Raw genomic sequence first — 24769 nt, forward strand, 5'->3', positions numbered from 1 at the left:
ATCTCTCAGCAAGAGGCCTAATCTCAGGGTCTATTTCTTGCCCACCAAAATCAGGTTGGTGGACTCTGTTTTCAATCGCATTACTTCTGGCCTCGATCGCTCACCTTATCTCCTCTCCATCTTCTCCCAAATCTCAGGTTCTTCCAAAATCCCATACATGATTAGATTTCCCAAGTCCAAGCTGACCACCCAGCACCACTCCCTACAATCTCTCGTCTAAGCAAAGGATTCCCTCTGTTTCTTTCGTCATACACTCTCCCCCTCCAGCTGCACACCCCACACTCCACACACACCCCACCTTTACTACTCTTGCTGACCTCCTCCAACACCTATATATATATATATATATTTTGCTTTCCCTCAATTTTTATCAATCAATTATTCTTCTGCGGTGTCCAGCTGTTTTTTGTTTTTTTACCTATTCCCCTTTGACCCTTTGCAGCTTTGCTTCTCCATGAGCCTAGACTTACATGCAGAAAAAAAGGTTGTTACTTGAGAATGTAGCACCGAAAGCAGACGATAATATTCCTTCAGCTCTTGATGCAGTGCCGCACAGAAGCTCTGTAAGGAAACACAAACAAGTAGTACAATTTCACAATAATTTAAGGTTAATCGACAAACTCCACAGCTCACTCTGAACAGGTATATAGCTGGACATTTTACTCGTGTGTGACGGTCAATCGTGCACATGTCTGAAGCGTGGTGTGTGGAGCACCTGACACATGAGTCCCGCACTGGAATCGAGATGACGGTGCTCGATGAAATTGCGCAAGCGGTTGTGAAGCCAGCCGAGCTCGGACAGCCGTGCCACCGCTCCTCGCAATGGGGGTGAAACAATGGCCTGATTTTGAGAAATGTTGAAAGAGGAGGAAGAAGGGATGCACGGTTAAAAAAAGAAAGAAGAGAAAGTGAGTTTAAGGCATGTGGAATTACAAGATCATAGCTGCATTGATTGGACCTGATGGTGTTGTACAAAAAAAAGTGGTTTATACTTTTAAAACAAAAGATAGATAAACAGCGCCTTCAGAAAGTATTCACACCCCTTGACTTTTTCACATTTTGTTGCATTACAGTTTGAATTTAAAATGGATTTAACTGAGATTTGTGGTCACTGATCCACACATAACATCCCATAATGTCAAAGTGGAATTAATATTTTAGAATTATTTACAAAATAATTTTCAAACAAATGCAGAAATATCTAATTTACATAAGTATTCAACCCTCTGAGTCAATACTTCTTTGAAGCACCTTTAGCAGCGATTACAGCTTCTAGTCTTCTTGGGTTGTTCTGTACCAGCTTTGCAAATCTGGATTTGGGGGGTTTCTCCCAATCTTCCTTGCAGATTTGCTCAAGCTCTGTCAAGTGGGAGGGGAAGTGTCGGTGAACAGCAATCTTCAAGTCTTTCCACAGATTCTCAATGAGAATTAAGTCTGGGTTTTGGCTGGGCCACTCAAGGACTTTCAAGTTCATGTTCTGAAGCCATTCCAGTGTTGATTTGGCTGTATGCTTGGAGTATTTGTCCTGTTGGAACATACAGGGCATAAAGAAAGTATTCAGACCCCTTCACTTTTTTCACATTTTGTTATGTTGCAGCCTCATGCTGAAATCGTTTAAATTCATTTTTTCCCTCATCAATCTACACTCCATACCCAATAATGACAAAGAGAAAACAGGATTTTAGAAAGTTTTGCAACTTTATTAAAAAGACAAAAATTGAAATATCACATTGACATAAGTATTCATACCCTTTGCTATGACACTTGAAATTTAGCTCAGGTGCCTCCCATTTCTCTTGATCATCTTTGAGATGTTTCTACACCTTGATTGGAGTCCACCTGTGGTAAATTCAATTGATTGGACATGATTTGGAAAGGCACACACCTGTCTATATAAGGTCTCACAGCTGACAATGCATATCAGAGTAAAAACCAAGCCATGAGGTCGAAGAAACTGCCTGCAGAGCTCAGAAACAGGTTTGTGGCGAGGCACAGATCTGGGGAAGCCTACAAAAAAATCTCTGCTGCATTTAAGATTCCCAAGAGCACAGTGGCCTCCATAATTCTTAAACGGAAGAAGTTTGGAACAACCAGGACTCTTCCTAGAGCTGGCCGCCCAGCCAAACTGAGCAATCGGGGGAGAAGGGCCTTGGTAAGAGAGGTGACCAAGAACCCGATGGTCACTCTGGCTGAGCTCCAGAGATCATGTGTGGAGATGGGAGAAACTTCCAGAAAGACAACCATCACTGCAACACTCCACCGATCTGGGCTTTATGGTAGAGTGGCCAGACGGAAGCCAAACCGTTCAATCTTGGTTTCATAAGACCACAGAATCTTGTTTCTCACAGTCTGAGAGACCTTTAGGTGCTTTTTTGCAAACTCCATGCGGGCTTTCATGTGTCTTTCACTGAGGAGAGGCTTCCGTCTGGCCACTCTGCCATAAAGCCCAGATCGGTGGAGTGTTGCCATGATGGTTGTCCTTCTGGAAGTTTCTCCCATCTCCACACAGACAGGATCTCTGGAGCTCAGCCAGAGTGACCATCGGGTTCTTTGTCACCTCTATTACCAAGGCCCTTCTCCCCGGATTGCTCAGTTTGGCCGGGCGGCCAGCTCTAGGAAGAGTCCTGGTTGTTCCAAACATCTTCCATTTAATAATTATGGAGGCCACTGTGCTCTTGGGAACCTTCAATGCAGCAGAGATTTTTTTTTTTGTAGGCTTCCCCAGATCTGTGCATCGATACAATCCTGTCTCTGAGCTCTGCAGGCAGTTCCTTCGACCTCATGGCTTGGTTTATGCTCCGATATGCATTGTCAGCTGTGAGACCTTATATAGACAGGTGTGTGCCTTTCCAAATCATGTCCAATCAATTGAATTTACCACAGGTGGACTCCAATCAAGGTGTAGAAATATCTCAAAGATGATCAAGAGAAATGGGAGGCACCTGAGCTAAATTTCAAGTGTCATAGCAAAGGGTATGAATACTTATGTCAATGTGATATTTCAGTTTTTTCTTTTTAATAAATTTGCAAAACTTTCTAAAAATCCTGTTTTCTCTTTGTCATTATGGGGTATTGAGTGTAGATTGATGAGGGAAAAAATGAATTTAAACTATTTCAGCATAAGGCTGCAACATAACAAAATGTGAAAAAAGTGAAGGGGTATGAATACTTTCTGAATGCACTGTAAATCTTTGCCGCAGTTTAAGGTCTTTTGCACTCTGAAGCAGGTTCTCCTCAAGGATTTGCCTATATTTGGCTACACTGGTTTGTCCCTCTATCTTTACAAATCCCTGCCACCAAAAAGCATTACCATAGCATGATGCTGCCACACCATGCTTCACGGTAGTGATCTTGTTAGATGGGTGATTAGCTGTGCTTGGTTTCCACCAGACGTAGCGTTTTGCATTCAGGCCAAAAAGTTCAATTTTTGTCTCATCAGACCACAGCATATTTAGCCTCATTCTTTCAGTGTCTTTCACGTGCCTTTCTGCAAACTCCAGGTGTTCTGTCATGTGCATTTTCACAGGAGTGGCTTTCATCTGGGCACTATCCCGTAAAGCCAAGATTTGTAAAGTGCTGCAGGGACTGTTGTCCATCTGGCAGGTTTTCCCATCTCAGCCAAGTAACTCTGTAGTTCTGTCAGAGTGGTCATTGGTTTCTTGGTCACCTCCCTGACCAAGGTCTTTCTTGCCCGGTTGCTCAGTTTGGTTGGACAGCCAGCTCTCGGAAGGGAAGGGGTCTGAGAAGTTCTATTTTTTTTTTCTTTTGTATACAAGATCGAGGCTCGTGTAAGAGCTAACATCAATCACAAAAAAAGAAAAGAAACTGACACATGAAACATACAATAAAGAATAAAGGGAGCGGGAGACAAATGGGGAGAGAGGGAAGCACACAAGTACAACAGCAGAGAACAGGGACAACGGAAGATCCGTGGGAGGGAGAGGGCTTGTGGGGAGGAGGCATGGAAGGGGGGGGGGGGGGTGGGAGAAGTATAAAACACATGGACACTGCTAGGACTTCCAGGAAAAAAGTTGGTATTTCAAAAAAGAGGATCTGCGGTGAATTAACGGGGGTAGAAAAGATCAAGGTTTTGGATGGAGGAAGATAAGAGATGGTGGTGAACAGCTGTTTTAAAGAGCTGGAGGGAGGAGTGGGATTGCAGAGAGTGAGGGAGTTTGTTCCAGAGGCGGGAGTAAAGAGGAAGGAAGTAGTGGAGGTGAGCAGAGCGTCTTGATTTTGGCAGTTTCACCTGAAGAGGGTTGCTGGCAGATGCTGTGCGACCTGTGGGAATATTTGGTGGATAGAGCACAGACAGAGCTGGGGGGGCTAGGCAGGAGAGGAGTCGGTAGAAGACAGAAAGACCACCAACCTGCCTGCAGTGAGTGAGTGAAAGGCCCTCACAATCAGCTTCATCGCAGGAGATTCCAATGATTCTGAAAGCTTTGGTTTCAACAGCATGAAGCCGAGCTAGGTGTGAGGCAGGAGCACCAGCCCAGAGGGGAGAGCAGTATTCCATTGAGCTGCGGATGAAAGCCTTGAATGTGGTGAGGAGCTCAGGTGTGCCAAGGAAGAACTTTGCATGACGGAGGATGCCCAGTTGGCAACTGGCTTTGGAGGCCAGCTTGGAAATGTGGTTTTCCCAGGAAAGATCATGGCAGAGAGTTAGACCCAAAAGCTTGAGTGACAGAACTTCTTGGAGAGGATTGTTCAGAAAGTGGATGGGAGGGTTGTCCAGTCGGTCTTTTCAGAGAGAAAAAAGTAAGAGTGTCAGATTTGATGATGATGACTTGATTTGATGACTTTCGATTTCCGAACGATGGAGCTCACTGTGCTCTTGGGAATTTTCAACACTAGAAATTGTTTTATACCCTTCCCAGATCAATTCTTCCTCAATTCTATCAGTGAGTACTACGGACAGTTGCTTGGACTGCATGGTATAGTTTCTGCTCTGACATGCACTGTCAACTGTGGGACCTGTGACTGTGGGAAAGGTGTGTTTCTTTCTAAATCATGTCCAATCAATTGAAATGGCCACAGGTGGACTGCAACCAAGTTGTCGAGGTGTCTCGAAGATGTCCAAAGGAAATTGGATGCTCCTCAATTTGGAGTGCAAAGGGGTTGAATACTTATTGACTCAAAATATTTCAGCTTTTCATTTTCAATTATTTTGTAAAAGATTCTATTAAAAAAAAAATTATACTTTGACATTATGGGGTATTATACGTATATCAATGCCATAAAAAAAACTCAATTTAAACCATTTTAACTTCAGGCTGTAACACACCAAAATGTGAAAAAGTCATGGGGTGTGAATACTTTCTGAAGGCAATGTACACTCCACCGACAAGGCCGTAAGCTACATGATGCAACATCGACAACTACAATTGTTTGTGCCAAATCTAATTAAATTCCAATATAATGAGATGCAGAAAAACGGATTTTTACACTTAGTCCGATTGGCCAAGATCGATGTTGGGTGCTTGATGACACCTGGTGGCAGAATGCATAATCAAATGTCTGATGCACATTGCACAGGTACTTTTCAAAGCGCGGAGAACACTGCTCAACTGTAAGAGGTCTAGCCACCCGGTCGTCTTTGCAATTGAGTCACAGAAAACGGACATTAGGTCCATCCAGGCTACATCGCACCTTCGGCTGGTGACAATATTCCCCGATATGGAATTCCTCTCTCAAAAAATTTTTCACGCATATTCACAAGTTACTCAGACATTCAAGAAATTAAAAATATATCTTATGGAACCACAGAAATTTCTCATGCCTGAGTTTTCAAATGCGATGTAAGGGTAAAGACTAACGGAACAAGCGTTACGCCTAGGTCCCCCGTCGGGGAAGTGATGAGAGTTGACAAAGTGGAAGATGCAGAAAACATGCTATGATATGATATTTCGCTCACAAGGTTCAGTCATACATGGAGGCGGCCATCTTGGATTTTGACGAGGCGACCCAATTTTCAATAGCGTTCTTCCTTATGCCTAGATACACCCACACACCTGATTAGAAGTTGGTACTTCGCTTATTTTTCAAGATATTCCACTCACATGGTTCAGACATACATGGCGGCGGCCATCTTGGATTTTGACGTTGCGACCCAATTTTCAATAGCGTTCTTCCTTATGCGTAGATACACCCACACACCAGATTAGAAGTTAGTAGTTCGTTTATTTTTCAAGATATTTCGCTCACAAGGTTCAGACATATATATATATATATGGTGACGGCCATCTTGGATTTTGACGTGGCAACCCAATTTTCAATAGGGTTCTTCCTTATGCCTAGATACACCGACACACCAGATTAGAAGTTGGTACTTCGCTTATTTTTCAAGATATTCCGCTCACAAGGTTCAGACATAGTCATGTGAAAAAGTAAGTGCACCCCATGTAAAGTTTTGACTTTTTCAACGTATTTCAACATATTGCTATTTGATCTTCATTTCAACAATATTGATCGATAAAGGTGATATAATATAACAAATATCATGAAACATTTACATTTTGTAGTCCATTGTATAATTTAAATAAACATAAATGCAAATTTCGCATGTGGAAAAAGTAAGTATCATGTGCTTTATCTGATCATGTGCTTGTTAAAGTGGACATCTCTCTGACCATTCTCAGAGAGCCTCCTCAGCGTCGACAAGTCTGGCATTTCACTCAGGCCAACTGGCACGGTCTTCAAGCAGCCATCAATCATCTGGACTGGTCTCCAATCTCCACTGCCTCTGACATCAATTCTTCCTGGGAATTCTTCCAAAGTAAATTGCTCTCTCTCATGCACAGATTTATCCTATCTCGTCTTCAGTTGTCATACCCTTCCTCCCGTCCATGGTACACGGAATCTTGTGGTGAGGCTGTTGCCCAGAAACAACTTGCTTTTGTCTCCTGGAAAGCAAATCCAACGGAAGGAAATCTCATTTCCTTTCACAAAGCCCGAAACAAAAGTGTGTGTCCACCCTCAGGAGAGCCAGGAAACAATATCTCTGCGTTCTCAAGACCGAACTCTCTTATCTGTCTCCCTCTTCCAAATCCTGGTGGCGTCTGGTCAAATCTGTTTCTGGTGTTTGGTTCCCCCTCCATCCCCTCCCTCACCTCAAACGGCTACACGGCTGACTCCGCTGTGTTTGCCTCTAAATCTTGTGTCCGAAACCCATCCCTCTCTGTACCCACCGTACCCACTACCCAGTCGTACCCAGCTGCTCCTGGACTCTGTGTCCTTTCCTCCTGACAAGGTGGAAAAGTTTCTGTCAACCCTCGACTCTGATTCTGCAACTGGACCTGACGGCATCAGCCCACAGGTCCTAAAATCCTGTTCTTCCGCTCTTTCACTCCCTCTCTCTGTTCTCTTCACCCTCTCTTTTGCTCAAGGTCATCTGCCATCTGCTTGGAAATCAGCCAACATCACCGCTTTGCACAAAAAGGTGCAAAAACAGATCCTAGCAACTACAGACCAATCAGCCTTCTCCCAATTATCAGCAAAGTCATGGAATCCATCATTGCTTCGGATATGAAATCTTTCCTCTTCTCCAATGGCTTGATCTCTGATCATCAATTTGGTTTCAGACCAGGTCACTCTACTCTGGACATGCTGCTTCTGCTTCATCAACAATGGATGGAGGTCCTCAATGCCAAACAGGAAATTAGAGCTGTCTCCCTTGACATATCACGTGCCTTCGATACGGTCTGGCACCCCGCTCTGCTCACCAAACTCTCCTCCTTTGGTATCCTGGAAATCTCCACGCATGGCTGGCGGACTTCCTCTCTAGTCGTAGTCAACGTGTGGCCCTGAATGGGTTTCTCTCATCTCCTCTTCCTGTTCAGGCTGGAGTTCCCCAAGGCAGTGTTCTGGGCCCTGTGCTTTTTCTGGTCTTCATCAATGATCTCTCTGACTCTCTTGAAAATCCTCTATCTCTTTGCTGATGACTCTACTCTCTGTCGCTCCATTCCTCATCCCTCAGATCGGCAGTCTGCAGCCTTCTCACTCTCTGCAGACCTGGACAAAATCACAGACTGGGCAATCAAGTGGAACATGTCTTTCAATCCTGACAAATCTCACACTCTTATGACGTCTCTCCGAAAAGACAGACTGGACACCCCTCCCATCCACTTTCTGAATAATCCTCTCCAAGAATTTCTGTCACTCAAGCTTTTGTGTCTCACTATCTGCCATGATCTTTCCTGGGAAAACCACATTTCAAATTTTGCCTCCAAAGCCAGTCGCCGACTGGGCATCCTCCGTCGTGCGAAGTCCTTCCTTGGCACACCTGAGCTCCTCACCACATACAAGGCTTTCATCTGCAGGTCAATGGAATACTGCTCTCCCCTCTGGGCTGGTGCTCCTGCCTCACACCTAGCTCGTCTTCACGCTGTTGAAACCAAAGCGTTCAGAATCATTGGAATCTCCCGCGATGAAGCTATCTCCGAGGGCCTTTCACTTACTCAACGCAGGCAGGTTGGTGGTCTTTCCGTCTTCTACCGACTCCTCTCTGGCCTTGCCTCCCCAGCTCTCTCTGGGCTCTGTCCCCCAAATATTCCTACAGGTCGCACAAGATCTGCATGCAACCCTCTTATGGTTAAACTGCCAAAATCAAGACTCTCTGCTCACCTTCACTCCTTCATTCCTCTTTTCTCCCACCTCTGGAACAAACTCCCTCACTCTCATCAATCCCAATCCACCCTCCAGGTCTTTAAAACAGCTGTTCACCACCATCTCTTATCTTCCCCCATCCAAAACCTTGATCTCTTCTACCACCGCTAATTTCACCCCAAATCCACTTTTTTGAAATACCAACTTCTTTCCTGGAAGTCCTTGGTGTCTTTGTGTTTTATACTTCTCCCACCCCCCCTCCCCCACCCCCTTCCCACGTCTCCTCCCCCCAAGCCCTCTCCCTCCCAAACATCTCCCTGCTCTCAAATGTTATGTTTCTGTGCTTCCCCTTCTCTCCCCATCTTGTCTTCCGCTCCCTCTTTTTATATATTTTGTTTGTCTGGTTGATTTGTTTGTTAAATAAATGTTAGCTCTTTCACGAGCCTCGATTCAGTATACAAAAAAAAATAAAAATAAAAATAATAAAAAAATACACCCTTGGCTCTCATAGGTGGTATTGCCCCCTTTGGCAGAAACAACCTCAAGTAGTCGTTTCTTATAACTGTCTACCAGTCTCTGACATCGACTGGGAGAAATTTTTGCCCACTCCTCCATGCACAATTATTTCAGCTGTGTGACGTTTGAGGGGTTTCTTGCATGCACAGCTCGTTTCAAATCCCCCCCACAACATCTCGATGGGATTTAGATCCGGGCTTTGACTTGGCCATTCCAGAACCCTCCATTTCTTTCTTTTCAGCCATTCCTTGGTGGATTTACTAGTATGTTTAGGGTCATTGTCATGTTGCAAGGGCCACCTTCGGTTGAGCTTCAACTTTCCGATAGATGGCCTCACATTATCCTGAAGCACCCACTGGTACAATGAAGAATTCATAGTGGATTCTATGATGGTGAGCTGCCCAGGCCCTGATGCAGCAAAGCTGCCCCAAACAATAATATTTCCACCACCATGCTTTACAGTTGATATCAGGTTCTTGTGGTCAAATGCTGTCTTTGGTTTTCGCCAAACATGTCTTCTGGTACTGTGGCCAAATAGCTCTACTTTTGACTCATCTGTCCAGAGCACATTGTTCCAGAAGTGCTGGTCTTTGCCTTGGTGTTCATTGGCAAACTTTAGTCTTGCCCTGATGTTCTTTCTGGACAGCAAAGGTTTCCTCCTGGCACACCTCCCATGTAGATCAAATTTGTGCAGCCTCTTTCTAATGGTAGACTCGTGCACTTTGACATCAACAGTGGCAAGAGCTACCTGTAGGTCCCGTGATGACATTCTGGGGTTCTTAGAGACTTCTTTCAGCATATTGTGGTCTGCTCTCGGGCTGAACTTCCTGGGGCGGCCTGGCGTGAACAAGTTGGCAGCTGTTTGGAATCTTCCCCACTTGTAGATGATCTTAAAGACATTCGAATGATTGATTTCAAATTGTTTGGAGATCTTTTTAAATCCCTTCCCAGACTCGTAGGCATCTATAACCTTCTTTCTGAAGGCCTCAGAGAGCTCTTTTGATCGAGGCATGGTGACACCGCACACTTCAACAACAAAGAGCAAACCAAACTAAATGTCTGAGGTTTAAATAAGGCAGGTTCCTCCAAGATCCTCTCTAACGTTGTTCTAATCATTTGCACCTGAGCTGGTGCACCTGATTCTAATTTTAGGTATTTGATGTGATAAATGTCGGGGTGTACTTACTTTTTCCACATGCGAAATTTGCATTTATGTTTATTTAAATTATACAATGGACTACAAAATGTAAATGTTTCATGATATTTGTTATGTTATATCACCTTTATCTATCAATATTGTTGAAATGAAGATCAAATAGCTGTATGTTGAAATATGTTGAAAAAGTCAAAACTTTACATGGGGTGTACTTACTTTTTCACATGACTGTACATGGCGTCAGACATACATGGCGGCGGCCATCTTGGATTTTGACGTGGGTTGCACGGACACACCAAATTTGAATGCGGTCCTTCGCTTATGCACGCATGCACATACGCATGCACACGGACGGAGGGGAAAACCATAGTCCCCCTTTCGCTCCGCGGTGCGACGGGGGACAAAGCTCACCTTGCTATCCACACAGTAGGCATCTCCTGCAGAATTGAGATGCACCCAGTGCCCATCAATGCCTTGGAAGACATAGATGAGATCTCGTACCAGCGCAAACTCTGACACTTCACCTAAAACCGGATCAAACCAGAACAAAATGAACATCACAAAATGATTGTACTCCCTTTAACAAGAAGTAAAATCATGGCAGAAGTCAATACGTTTTATGAAGAGGCACGTGACATTTTTTTCCATTTTGACATTTTCTCACCACCACCGCTAATGCTGTCGTAATGTACAACACTTTGGTTGCTGCTTTGACGATGACTGCCAGAGGTGGAAGAGGTTGGTTTGACGAGACTCTGGCTGCAGGGTGATCTATAAGGATGTAAACTATGAGAAGCATCTGTTGGAGTCGGGTGTAGCTTTCTGGAGAAAAAGATTGCACCTGTTAATAGGACTATGCTAAGATTGTGGACCCATAAAAAACAGAGCACCATGTAATATCCCACCCTGGGTATATGGACTCAGGCGTTGGGGTTGGTCCATGTGAAGGTTGGGGAGTGATGCTACTAAACCCACTCCTGCCACAGCTGGAACCAGAACGAGGTAGGATATATGGAGGGGCCAGAGGCAAGCTTGAAGGACGGGGCATTGAAGTGGCGGTAGAAGTGGACTCCAACGGTGTAGAATGGGGAAGTGCTGCCAAGGCTTGAGTAAACAAGGTACTAGATGAAAAGCCCTGAAGATAGAAAATTAAAATGGGGATCTTTCACGAACTTGAGCAAATCAAAATTCATTTCACGAAACATACAACGCTTCATCTGACATTGTGATAAAAGTGAACCTTTGTATAAATACGCTTTCTCTTTGTTCAATGCACATCTGTAATGCTGCTTGTTACAACTCGGCCCATTCTTGGTTTCTTTTTTTTTTTTCAGTTGCAGCTCTTATGACTCTACCCATTCATTAAGTGAAAGGATAGAGTATTAAATGAAAGGATAGAGTATTAAGTGAAAGGATAGAGCTGCACAATTGAATACCATTTTTATAACAGCACAATATTAAGCCAATGCACTGCACCATCTTGGCAGAACGAGTGCTCAACTTCAAATATTGTGCAATCATCCACTTCGCAAACACCAACAAGCATTGGAGCAAAGCCAAGGTTAGCAGTCACAACAATGAGGATCATTTCATCCCAGTTTGTGCAATTTCAATATCGTCCCACCTTGTTCGTGGATTTACGCGGGTTTTCCGCCAGGCCGAGCAGCAGATATAGGATAGCCCATCGCTGGTGTAAAATACCCTGCCGATTAGATGTGGGAATAACAAATGCATATGAGAACCTTCATGCAAAGACCAAAGCTGTGAAGGAAAGCGAGAAGGTGTTGCTGACCTGCGACTGCAGTTTCCGGTGCAGCTCCGCAAACAAAGCTGCATCCCTTGCCCTATCCTGCTTTACCACTGTCGTGAGGATGAGAAACATCCAAATTACCAAGTCTCATATTTCCATGCTCATTAAGGAGTGAAAGGGCTAAATTCACAAGTAAAAAAAAGGGAAAAAAGCGTCGAGTGAAGGGGCAGAGTGGCGAGTGAAAGGGGCAGAGGGGCGAGTGAAAGGGGCAGAGCGGCGAGTGAAAGGGGCAGAGCGGCGAGTGAAAGGGGCAGAGCAGCGAGTGAAAGGGGCAAAGCTGCGAGTGAAAGGGGCAAAGCTGCGAGTGAAAGGACAGAGCGGCGAGTGAAAGGGGCAGAGCGGCGAGTGAAAGGGGCAGAGCGGCGAGTGAAAGGGGCAGAGCGGCGAGTGAAAGGGGCAGAGCGGCGAGTGAAAGGACAGAGCGGCGAGTGAAAGGGGCAGAGCGGCGAGTGAAAGGGGCAGAGCGGCGAGTGAAAGGGGCAGAGCGGCGAGTGAAAGGGCAGAGCGGCGAGTGAAAGGGCAGAGCGGCGAGTGACAGGGGCAGAGCGGCGAGTGACAGGGGCAGAGCGGCGAGTGACAGGGGCAGAGCGGCGAGTGACAGGGGCAGAGCGGCGAGTGACAGGGGCAGAGCGGCGAGTGACAGGGGCAGAGCGGCGAGTGACAGGGGCAGAGCGGCGAGTGACAGGGGCAGAGCGGCGAGTGACAGGGGCAGAGCGGCGAGTGACAGGGGCAGAGCGGCGAGTGACAGGGGCAGAGCGGCGAGTGACAGGGGCAGAGCGGCGAGTGACAGGGGCAGAGCGGCGAGTGACAGGGGCAGAGCGGCGAGTGACAGGGGCAGAGCGGCGAGTGACAGGGGCAGAGCGGCGAGTGACAGGGGCAGAGCGGCGAGTGACAGGGGCAGAGCGGCGAGTGACAGGGGCAGAGCGGCGAGTGACAGGGGCAGAGCGGCGAGTGACAGGGGCAGAGCGGCGAGTGACAGGGGCAGAGCGGCGAGTGACAGGGGCAGAGCGGCGAGTGACAGGGGCAGAGCGGCGAGTGACAGGGGCAGAGCGGCGAGTGACAGGGGCAGAGCGGCGAGTGACAGGGGCAGAGCGGCGAGTGACAGGGGCAGAGCGGCGAGTGACAGGGGCAGAGCGGCGAGTGACAGGGGCAGAGCGGCGAGTGACAGGGGCAGAGCGGCGAGTGACAGGGGCAGAGCGGCGAGTGACAGGGGCAGAGCGGCGAGTGACAGGGGCAGAGCGGCGAGTGACAGGGGCAGAGCGGCGAGTGACAGGGGCAGAGCGGCGAGTGACAGGGGCAGAGCGGCGAGTGACAGGGGCAGAGCGGCGAGTGACAGGGGCAGAGCGGCGAGTGACAGGGGCAGAGCGGCGAGTGACAGGGGCAGAGCGGCGAGTGACAGGGGCAGAGCGGCGAGTGACAGGGGCAGAGCGGCGAGTGACAGGGGCAGAGCGGCGAGTGAAAGGACCGAGCGGCGAGTGAAAGGACCGAGCGGCGAGTGAAAGGACCGAGCGGCGAGTGAAAGGACCAGAGCGGCGAGTGAAAGGGGCAGAGCGGCGAGTGAAAGGGCAAAGCGGCGAGTGAAAGGGCAAAGCGGCGAGTGAAAGGGCAGAACGGTGATTGAAAGGGGTAGAGCGGCGAGTGAAAGGGGCAGAGCGGTGAGTGAAGGGGGCAGAGCGGCGAGTGAAAGGGGCAGAGCGGCGAGTGAAAGGGGCAGAGCGGTGAGTGAAAGGGGCAGAGCGGTGAGTGAAGGGGCAGAGCGGCGAGTGAAGGGGCAGAGCGGCAGGTGAAAGGGCAAAGCGGCAGGTGAAAGGGCAAAGTGGCGAGTGAAAGGGCATAGCGGTGATGGAAAGGGGCAGAGCGGCGAGTGAAAGGGGCAGAGCGGCGAGTGAAAGGGGCAGAGTGGCGAGTGAAAGGGGTAGAGCTGCGATTGAAAGGGGCAGAGCGGCGAGTGAAAGGGGCAGAGCTACGAGCGAAGGGGCAAAGCTACGAGTGAAGGGGCAGAGTGGCGAGTGAAGGGGCAGAGTGGCGAGTGAAGGGGCAGAGTGGCGAGTGAAGGGGCAGAGTGGCGAGTGAAGGGGCAGAGTGGCGAGTGAAGGGGCAGAGCGGTGAGTGAATGGGCAGAGCGGCAAGTTAAAGGGGCAAAGTGGTATATGAAAGGGTAGAGTGGTAGATTAAAAGATAGTTTGGTAAATTAAAGCTACTTTATTTCCATATACTTCTATTTACCATGGCACGAGCAACAGCATTCACAATCGGACACAAAAAGTTCAAACTCACATTCTTTCTTTATCTTCTCGGCAACAAGGAATTCATCCCGTTCCACTGTCGGGTAAAAATTGCTGCCAACAACACGAATGGCATACTGGAACTGGGGAAACACTTCAGCTGCTGGAAGCACACAAAAAAACAAGTGATTATTATCAAACATCAGGTAAACAGCAACTGGCTACATGATATCAGCCACACAACAACAAACGCAAATGTACCTGTTTATCATGACTGATATTATAAACTTGTACAGTGCCTAGTAAATGCCATGTTCTCAGGCTATGTCTCAAAAGCATTGTCTGACAAATGAGCTAATGTTCTGTAAATGCTTCTGCTAAGTCCTATTTCTTGCAACTTCTCAGTGACATCATAACAGCACAATAATCAGACAGGCCATTAAATATTGGGAGAGGGGAGAGGCAATTCTGGAAAACTCGACTCTGCGTACATTTTCAAAACAATAAAGATGCGAAACAAATAACAATACGTAGTAGCGACGCGGCACACAAATGAGAATCTAAATCAAATTCAACCGTGATGTCATCGAGCCATTATTGCAATGTAACAAATACACAATAGTCTATTTGCAGCCTCTATCATTTCTATTGTGAACCTAGAAATGTTTTATAGTATAAGGTTTTTTGATGGATTTGTCATCCCATGGGGTTAATAAAGTATTTCAGCTTGGTTGTCCTCCGGACAACCTTGGGGAAATTTTTTTATATGCTAATTAAGGCGACCATTACCGGAAATCCTATTTTCTTCAATATCTCCAATACTATCCATGAAATGTTCATGAAAATGGTGTCTATACCTATGTTTTCAGGGTCAAGGATTAAGGTAAACATGTGAAATAGTGTGTATTTACATGTATTGTTATGATACCTACACAAGATACATTGATCATGTAAATATCCATATGATTACGTGCTAACAATGCAAATTCCATTTGATTTTCTTAGTCAGATTTAAAGGAAAAGGTACACCAGGTCCCTGGCTTCAAAAACATTTATCAAAAGGTAAACATGCTTGTATTATGTATTCCATTTGATACTTATTTTGTTACCAAACAAAACTTGACATGTATTTCTCAATATCAAGGTTTCTTAACGAATCAAATCGACTGATTCTCAGTATATCCACACTTATTAACCTCATGCAGAGAACATTTGCATTGATTTATAGTAGATTAAACATAATGAATTATTAAACTTGAGGTTTTGAAAGGCCAAGATATTCAATCTTCATCCACTTCTTGCTCCTCACTGTCCTCATCATTGCGATGATCAGGATCATTTGCTTGGGAATAAGGGTTCAAACACCCCTCACCACCCCCACATTTGCAGTAAATGGTGCAAGATAGTTGATTTTTGCAGCAGCTACAAGTTGCAGAGCTACAGAATTTGCCTTCTATCTTGCACCCACAGCTAAGGACATCAATTAGTCCTGGTGGAGCTGGAGGACCAATGTTATAGCTGGGAGATGGAATGCCATCCTTCACAGTCCATCCAAACTCACTAATATCTACCGTTGGTGGACATTGTTGGTCAGCTGCCTTCCACAAGATCATCTGAAGATGTGCCCGCAGCACATGATGTAGAAGATTGGCATCTGTGGGTGGTAATGCCATGATACGAGCTGGTTTACCTTTCCTTCTTGCATAGATCCTGTAACGGGCAATATTCATGGAGGTGCCAGGAGGTTGGGCATAGATTGCAGCAAAGAAATGTTGCCCTGTTTCCATTAAGTCATCATGTGTGGCATCTTTTTCACCAAGTACATCGGACAGCCCAGGAAAGTCCTGTGCCTGTAATGTCTTGAGAGCACCAAGTTTCCCTTTGTTAAAAGGATAAGATACAGTGTCACAGCCACTTAGAGCATGCATTCCTAACAACTGCATGCATTTAGTGCCCAGCTGCATACAACTTTCATTGATGTTCACAATGTTCCCATCCCAACGCTCCATTTGGACATGACATGAGGAAATCAGCTGTGCTTTCCAGGCCCAGTAAACCAACAACACAAACACATCAGTGTCATCACTGAGGATTCGTACCACATGATCACACTCTGCTACTTGCAGCAGATATGCAATCATAGTCACATCAGCTTCATCGTGTGAAAAGCCACCATCATCTCGACACTCCACCGTTATATTTTCTCCCATGTCAAACGAGGATATTAATCGAGACAGCTGGCATTTGTTGTGTTTGTTTTTCATGATAACAGCCCGGTTTGGGAGTGGACTATTGATGGTGAGGTTGTAATTCAAGGAACCTTCACCACCACGCCTCATTCTTTCATGGTCTTTTGCTGAAAGATCATCATACTTGTCAAATACCAAAATTTTCTCGGCATCTGGAGGATAACAAGATAGTCGTTGCTTGATACCCTCAACTAGAACAGAGACATCACCACCATGAGGCCAGGTGATGTGATACAACAGCTGTTGAGCATCCACTATAATGATGCCTGCAGGGGGAGCCCTCTGTTTGACCACTCCAAGGCGATTGGCAAGCACAGATTTGGTGCCTTTGCGCAAGCAGCCATACTCGTCAATCAGTGCAGAAGGCACTGCACACAATTCATACCGAAAAATGTCTTCTAACTGCATCTGCCGCTGCTGTCCTACCATCAAAAGACGAAGGAAAATTGCCTCTAGATCAAACACAGTCTTGTCGCCAACTTTCATGCCTTGCTTTAGCTGGTCCATAGTTTTCACTGAAGTTGAAATTCTCTCATGGAAGCCTAATGGTAAAGAATTTCGGAATGTTGTGGCCATTACTTCTCCTATCATAAGGGCATCCTGCACATTTACTTCCTTTGGAGCAACTTTCCCATTGGCAATGTTGTACAGAACTGGACTGTCTACTTGTAATGGGTGAGAATGTTGCTCCAGCTCAGCAGCAATGTTTGCACGATCTTGTGCATCAGATCTCTGCCTTTTTTTACCTTCTTCTTTGTGTTTTGTTTCTAATGGAGTACCAAAAACCTCACCAGAGTACAGGATTTCCATAGCATCAGACAGGTATGCAAAAATTGGAAAAGACTCGATCCATTCTGCTACCAATTCAGGTGACAGTGTTCTAACGGGTACTCGTACACTTGTGGCCTGTCAAAAGAAAACCCTACATTGATATAAAACAAGATTTACAACAAAGTGCATAATTTTGATCATTTCAAATGTACATGCACGTATTTATCATCATCCCAATGTCTGTTCGTTGAAATCAATGATCTGAAATTGAACCATTAAGATCCACAATTTTACATCAAAAAATGGATCAATTCGCATGATATGTCAAAATACATAATGTTTTTTTCATCTGATGACATTTAAAATATATTTAACATAATCCTTGACCCTGAAAACATAGGTCTAGACATCATTTTCATGAAATTATCATGAATAGTTTTGGAGATATTGAAGAAAGTATCATTTCCAGTAATGGCCGCCTTAATTTGCATATAAAAAAAATTCCCCGAGGTTGTCCGGAGGACAACCAAGCTGAAATACTTTATTAACCCCATGGGATGACAAATCCATCAAAAAACCTTATACTATAAAACATTTCTAGGTACCCCTCTCTGGCAACTCGACTACAACCTCAGCAACCAATAGGATGCAATTCATTTATAATTTACAAGATAAGAGTCAGAATATAATACAGACAAAGCCTGTGGTTTTAAAATTTTAAAATATACATGAATATTAATGCCAAGTACACTTTGTGAACACAATCTTAAAGGGATACCAAGGGACAACTACACAGAGCACAGGTTGCAAAATTCATTCTGCTTTGAGTGCTTCCTCCAGTTCAGCCAGAGAAAAATCCTGGCTCGAGCTACTTTGGCTAAGCATAATTATTTAGGCCCACCGGATACCCTTTTGTAACTTGCTCACCCAAATGATTTTTTGGCAAGCAAACCCCCCAAAACATTCTGTGCTCAACTCCCGGGGGAGGTACAGTCTTCTGACCTTCTGGGTCTATCACAACCCATATCCGGTAAATGATTACTCCAAGCTGGCCTCCAAAGCAGGCCACTGTCTAGAATTATTCACAGTGCTTAGCAAACAATGGTGTACAAGTGTTGCCACTTCCCTCCGATACCCTGTAATACAAGGCCCTACATCTCATTGGAATCCGTGTCGTGAAAGCGAGTCTCAGGGTCTCCTTATTGCTCACCGTAAAAAAGGTTATTTTGTTTTTTAACCCATTCTATTCTTGTGCTCTTCCTGCCCCATCACCTATCCACCCAACCTCTTTACCCTTCCAGGTCACATGCATTCTGCCAGAAACGTTTTGCCCGTTACCCTCACCAAGCCAAAACTCACCTCCATTCTTTTATACTGCTCGTTTATCACCTGCGAAACCGTCTTCAAGTCTGTTGTATTGAGCTCTTCCTTGGAGAATGGCAAGTCGGCTACACACGACCAACTCCAGGTCTCCGCCATATACAATGAGACTCACAAAGCAGATTGAGACACTGTCCTCAACATTAGCATACAATTTCTCTTTGTGTTGAATCCACCTGCTAGTCACCCGACTGTGTTTCCTTTAGAACATTTTGTTTGTTGACCCTGTCATTCTGCTCTTCCATGAGCCTCGACTCCAATACTTCTACAAGAAAAAAGTTAGGAGTGTGACGGGCACTCATTAGATCTACTATCATCTCAGTCGGTATGTAACAGGAATAAAAATCCGAGGTTGTACTAACAAGACGTAGGCCTATGTGTTAAACTCACTACAAATTGGCAGGATGGTTACTTTTAAAAGTAGAAGGGCACTCTGTAGAGCGCACACCGCCGCCAGGCTGAACAGTTTTGTATTCCACTGATAGACCGGATCTGGATTCGGACCTGAACCAAAATCGAATCGGCTTGTTCTTGTCACCTAACCAACTCGCCCACCAAGTTTATTCATAACTCGTCCACAACTTTTAAAAAGATGTTATGTGTCGCTTTTCGTCCGATCTCTCAATGGTGAAGAATCACTTCGAAAATTAAATAATTCTCACATCCAAATCCATATTCAGATCTTCACCCGAATTGAATCGATTAGGTCTTGTCAAACACACAAGCTCTCCACCAAGTTTTGTCCAAATCCCTCCATAACTGTTTGAGATATCCTGCTATGTATCGTTTTTGGCCCCATCTCCCAATGGTGAAGAATCACTTTAAAAATTCTCCTAACCGGATCCGGATCTTCACCAAAATCAAACTGTGTCGTCCTTGTCACATACGCTACCTCTCTGCCAAATTTCGTCCAAATCCGTCGACAACTTTTTGAGATATGTTCACAAAAAGACAGAGAGGGGTGAAAACATAACCCTCCATCCACCTCCGGTCGCAAGGTAACTACAGCAGCAACTGGTGGAGCGCATACATCTGCCAGGCTGGTTAGATTACATTTTGCATCCCACAGATAGGTGACAAGATGCAGATACGGCCTAACCAACTCATCCACCTAGTTTTGTCATAACCTCGTCCACAACTTTTTGAGATATGTTCACAAAAAGACAGAAAGAGGGGTGAAAACATAACCCTCGATCCACCTCCGGTCGCAAGGTAACTACAGCAGCAACTGGTAGAGCGCATACATCTGCCAGGCTGGTTAGATTACATTTTGCATCCCACAGATAGGCCCTATCTGCATCTTGTCACCTAACCAACTCATCCACCTAGTTTTGTCATAACCTCGTCCACAACTTTTTGAGATATGCTGTACCGTACATCGTTTTTGTCCCCAGCTCTCAATTATGAAGAATCAATTTTTTAAAAATCGATGTCCAGATCTTGATCGTCACCAAAATCTAATAATTTCGCCCGTCACACATGCAACCTGCACGCCAAATTTCACGCGAATCCATTCATAATTTTTTGAGATATCTTGCTCACAAACAGACAGGGGTGAAAACATAAACATAAAAACATAAACACCATTGGTGACGGAGGTAACTATGGATACATTTTAAATACATCCTTTCATTGTGGCTCTTTTTATACCTGGAATATCATCTGTAAGCTCCTGGATGAAATTTGCAGCAGCATACTTGAGACCAACATGACTTTTTACTCGAAATTTTGTTCTGTTCAGTTTTGGTCACCACATCGGAGGAAGGGCATAGCTGTCAGAGAGAAGGTTCAGCTTAGAACAACTCAATCGATCCCAGGCCTAGCTAGACTACGCTACGAGAAGCAGGTGAAGGAGACAGGACTTTATACATCAGAAAGGAGGGGGTTACGAAGGGATCTGATGGAGATGTTTGAGATAATGAAGGGTGTATACAAAATAAGTGCTGTTAGTGCAGCAGATAAACACAAAAATTGTGCATTTTATGAGAAAAGCATGAAATTTTTAACATAGTTAGTGCATACCATAAGGTTTATTTTCAGATGTGGAGGGAAGTCAGATTTGACCTCTGAGAACCGTGAGAGGTCAAATCCAAAATGGCCGCCAGCCCACCGAGTCTAATGTTCAAACGCGCTTAATTTTGGAACCAAATAGTGTAGAAAAACATTATAGGTGTCATTTCCAACTAAATTGGGGATGCCCAGAGGTGACTGATGCTTTCAATGAACTCCTAGGCATGCCAAGTGAGGTCAGTGGAGGCTCCATGTTACTGCTAGAGCGATTTGTGGTGCTGATGTACGATAGAACCAGTGAGAGCACGGAAGTGAATGATGCCAGGAAACAGCTCTTCACACAGAAGTGTAGAACTCTAGAGAACAGATACCATGGTCGTGTACACAGGATAGGTTAACCTATTACCTAATAGGTTAACCTGATAGGTTAACCTGTCGTGTAAACATTCCTCCAACCCAGGCAACACTCAAGCAGCACATCAAGTGCACTTGCTACCAGGCCAACTGTTGTAACCAGGCATTGGTCATGGATCCAGAGATGCCAGACCCATCTGAGTGGGGCTGGACAAAGGAGACAACTGGGTGGCAGCCTCTTTGGACCACTCTTCCTGAAGCATCAAAATCGTGCCATGAATTGATCGACTGTGGCTGCACGAAAGGGTGCACTGGACGCTGCAAGTGTGCCAAAGCTGCATTCAAGTGCACTGCACTGTGCTTCTGTTCTGGAGACCGTTAGATTTAGATCATTACCAATTTTCATCATTGCACTTGATTTAATGCAAGCTTTGGTGGACATACTTGGTTAACTACAGTTATTTTTTCAGAGGTTATTGCATCATTCCTTGCAGTGTAAACACTTTTTTTTTCATCATTTCTGGTCTTTGGGTGTTCTGTACCTATCCCTGCACCTGAAAAAATAAAGTTTTAAAAGTTCAAATGAACTTTTTCCAATAGCAGTTCCAACTGCAGTATCATAAAAATTGATATTTAACGTAATTTGACCTTGACCGTGACCTAAATGCATGTCCTCGAGTTCTGGCGATCTCAAAAGTATCACCAAATGAATGGGCATCCCCAATTTAGTTGGAAATGACACCTATAAGCGTGTTTGAACATTCCACCCGGTGGACTGGTGGTCATTTTGGATTTGACCTCTCATGGTCCTCAGAGGTCAAATCTGACTTCCCTCCACATCTGAAAATAAACCTTATGGTATATACTAACTATACTAGAAATTTCATGCTTTTCTCAAAAAATGCACAATTTGTTAAAATATGAGAGCTTATCTGCTGTACTATGTAGATTTTCAGCAGAATGGGCAGTAACAGGACCGGGGGCCACAACCTGCAAGTAAAGAGGAGAGTTAGGAGGGTAGCAAGGCACAGGTCTATATCTTTTTTAATATATACACCTGATGGTTTTTTATACTTTATTTTCTCTGTTATTTGACTCAAATTGTTTGAAATGTGGAGGAAGCCGACGATGAAGATGATATTTCTCAGATAGCAGATATGTATGAAAAGTCTCAATGGATACTAGGTAGTGGAAGAAGAAGCAGTAGATAGATTGTTGAGTTTAATTTGATAGATACCTACAAGTACTGGAGATAAAGAAATTTAGGTACACTACATTGACATTGGCAGGACTAATCGGTAGTTTCAGTATGGTTGATGATTCACTTGTACACGTATGTAGCAATTGTAAGGTCTATAAGGGGGTCCAGTCAAAAGGCCAATGTGCTGTTGAATTCCTAACCCTACAAGCAGCATCATAGTCATCTCATTGTGATACGTGTGAATGTGCACGTACACACACGCACACGCACACACGCGGCAGTTTTGAATGAAGTTTGATCCCGTTGAACCACAATTACATGGCTCAATAACCAGTGTTACTGTTACATATTTATGTGAATGTATGTTGTTACATATTTATGTGAATGTATGTGAATTACCATTCAGGTCTTTGCTTATCCGTGTGTAGTATATTAAGTTGTTGTGTAGTTGTTGTGGTTGGAGGGTCAGGAGCCCTTCTGAACAAGTGGCCGGAAACGGAAGTGACCGGAAACGGAAGGGAAAAGACACGAGGAAAAAAGGACGAGTATAGTTCTTCCTCGCCCCGCACCGACGAAAGGTGGGATTGATTGAGCCGTGTGGAAAAGCGGCGTTCCCGAGCCTGTCTGGCGAGAGGAGTTACCGGGACGGATACCTGCCCGGTGGACGGCAAACTGTCGTGTGGCCGTGCACCGACCCAGCGTTTGGCGCCGTGCGCGACACCGTCTAAAAAGACGCGTACGGGTCGCCCGTTGGGGCCTAACACGCCTGGCAAGCGGCGTGGGGCTTTTGGCTTGCTTTCCCATCCCAGCTTCGCGTGGCCGCGAGGGGCTGTAGCCGGGGTGCCGGGTACGATACCTGCCCGGTGGAAACACGTCCACCCGGGGTTCGTTCAACCGCCCGAGTGCGGCGACGCCGACCATCATCTTGGTCAGGAGGGGCCCAGAGACATTGTGCGGGACCGAGACCAAAAGGGGGTTGTGAGTACTCACCGGGACACACATATATAAGATGGCCATCTTACTCATAGGGAAGTGCTTGTGAATTGGGAATTGTTGATGGTTGTGTATGGTTGATTGCTCGGGGAAAATCTCCGTGGTTGTGTCATTGAAATTGTATGGTATCATTACCATTGAAATATATCCTTGAACGTCAGTTGTCGCTTGGGTGAAATTCATATGGATTGCGTGGCGAAAGCGCATATATAATACAGCTTTCTGGCGAAGTTCCTCTCACGGTCCGGGGGTCACCGAGACCAGGTATTCACCGAGGGGACCACGTAACAGTTACAAACCAATATATTGCCAATACCATGACAACAAGGCAACTGGCAACTGACACGAGGTCCGGTTAACATATGTGCACACAGACATGGTATTGATACAGGCTAACTTATCCAGTGTGTACACGGAGATGGTATAGACAGGATAACATTTCCTGTGTGTACACAACCATGGTATAGACAGGTTAACAAATACTGTGTGTACACGGCCATGGTATGGACAGGTTAACATATCCTACTGTTACGGATCCCGGATTTAGGTGAATTACTATTCATGTCATTGCTTATTAATGTTTATTCTATTAAAGGTTGTTGTGGTTAAATGGTTAGAGAGGCTCCGGATAACAGGAGACCGGAAACGGGATAGTGAACCGGAAGAAGAAAACAAGATACGAGGTCCTGGAGAAGCGGCTATCTTCTTCATCCTCGCCCAGCTCCGACGCGAGCGGTGTCGATATTGATTAGCGTTGGGAACGCTGAGTTTGAAAAGCCCGTCTGGCAAGAGGAGTTACCTGCGCGGGGTGATTGCCTGTTACGTGTCAGGTTGCCGTGGCTTCCTGGAAGGAACCAAGCGTCCGGCACTGTTCGCCTTGACGCCTCTGAGGGCGTGTACGGGTCACACCTTGGGCCTCGCGCGCTTTGCTTTGCCCGCTTTGCTTTGCAAGGAGGTGTGCGCTGCAGCAGCTGTTCCCGGTACGCGACGTGCACGTTTGGAGCACGTCAGCCAGGGGTCCGTTCAACCACCCGTGTGCGGAGAAGTCGACCTTCACCTTGGTCTGGAGGGGCCCAGAGACATTGTGAGGGACAGTGACTATTGAGGGGTCGTGAGTGGGGAAAGGGGGGAAATATATGAGATGGCCATCTTAGTAATATTGAAAATATGATTGTTGATTGTTGTTGATGGATTGAGAATATATTATTAATTAATCCGGATCCTTGGTGTGGTTTGCTTATTGACCTGAATTGTTTGTGTCTTTCATATTGATTGCATTACGAAAGCGTATAGATCATATATCTTTCTGGCGGGGTCCTCCCACGGTCCGGGGGTCACCAAGACCAGGTAGTTACCGGGAGGACCACGTAACACTACGTGTACACGACCATGGTATAGACAGATTAACCTATCCTGTGTGAACACGACCATGGTATAGACTGGTTAACCTATCCTGTGTGTACACGACCATGGTATAGACAGGTTAACCTATCCTTTGTC

General features: G+C 45.5%; 1 protein-coding gene across 2 annotated transcripts in view; it reads right to left on the reverse strand.

Annotated features, from left to right (window-relative positions):
* The window catches only part of TUBGCP3 (tubulin gamma complex component 3), an 87808-nt gene that overhangs the window by 61064 nt on the left and 1975 nt on the right, over window positions 1-24769 (reverse strand). Inside the window, exons 2-9 of one of the 2 annotated variants that reach the window (XM_068134574.2) lie at window positions 14364-14474; window positions 12069-12136; window positions 11901-11978; window positions 11182-11411; window positions 10941-11098; window positions 10688-10800; window positions 716-841; window positions 493-561 (exon numbers count right to left, since the gene is read on the reverse strand). In XM_068134574.2, the coding sequence (XP_067990675.1) occupies window positions 493-561; window positions 716-841; window positions 10688-10800; window positions 10941-11098; window positions 11182-11411; window positions 11901-11978; window positions 12069-12136; window positions 14364-14474 (953 nt within the window). The remainder of the gene's footprint in view (window positions 1-492; window positions 562-715; window positions 842-10687; window positions 10801-10940; window positions 11099-11181; window positions 11412-11900; window positions 11979-12068; window positions 12137-14363; window positions 14475-24769) is intronic. The other variant, XM_068134575.2, reaches the window with a different exon arrangement.

The sequence above is a fragment of the Myxine glutinosa genome, chromosome 13 (genome assembly GCF_964187855.1).
Source record: "Myxine glutinosa chromosome 13, kmMyxGlut1.1, whole genome shotgun sequence".
Classification (NCBI taxonomy): Eukaryota; Metazoa; Chordata; class Myxini; order Myxiniformes; family Myxinidae; genus Myxine; species Myxine glutinosa.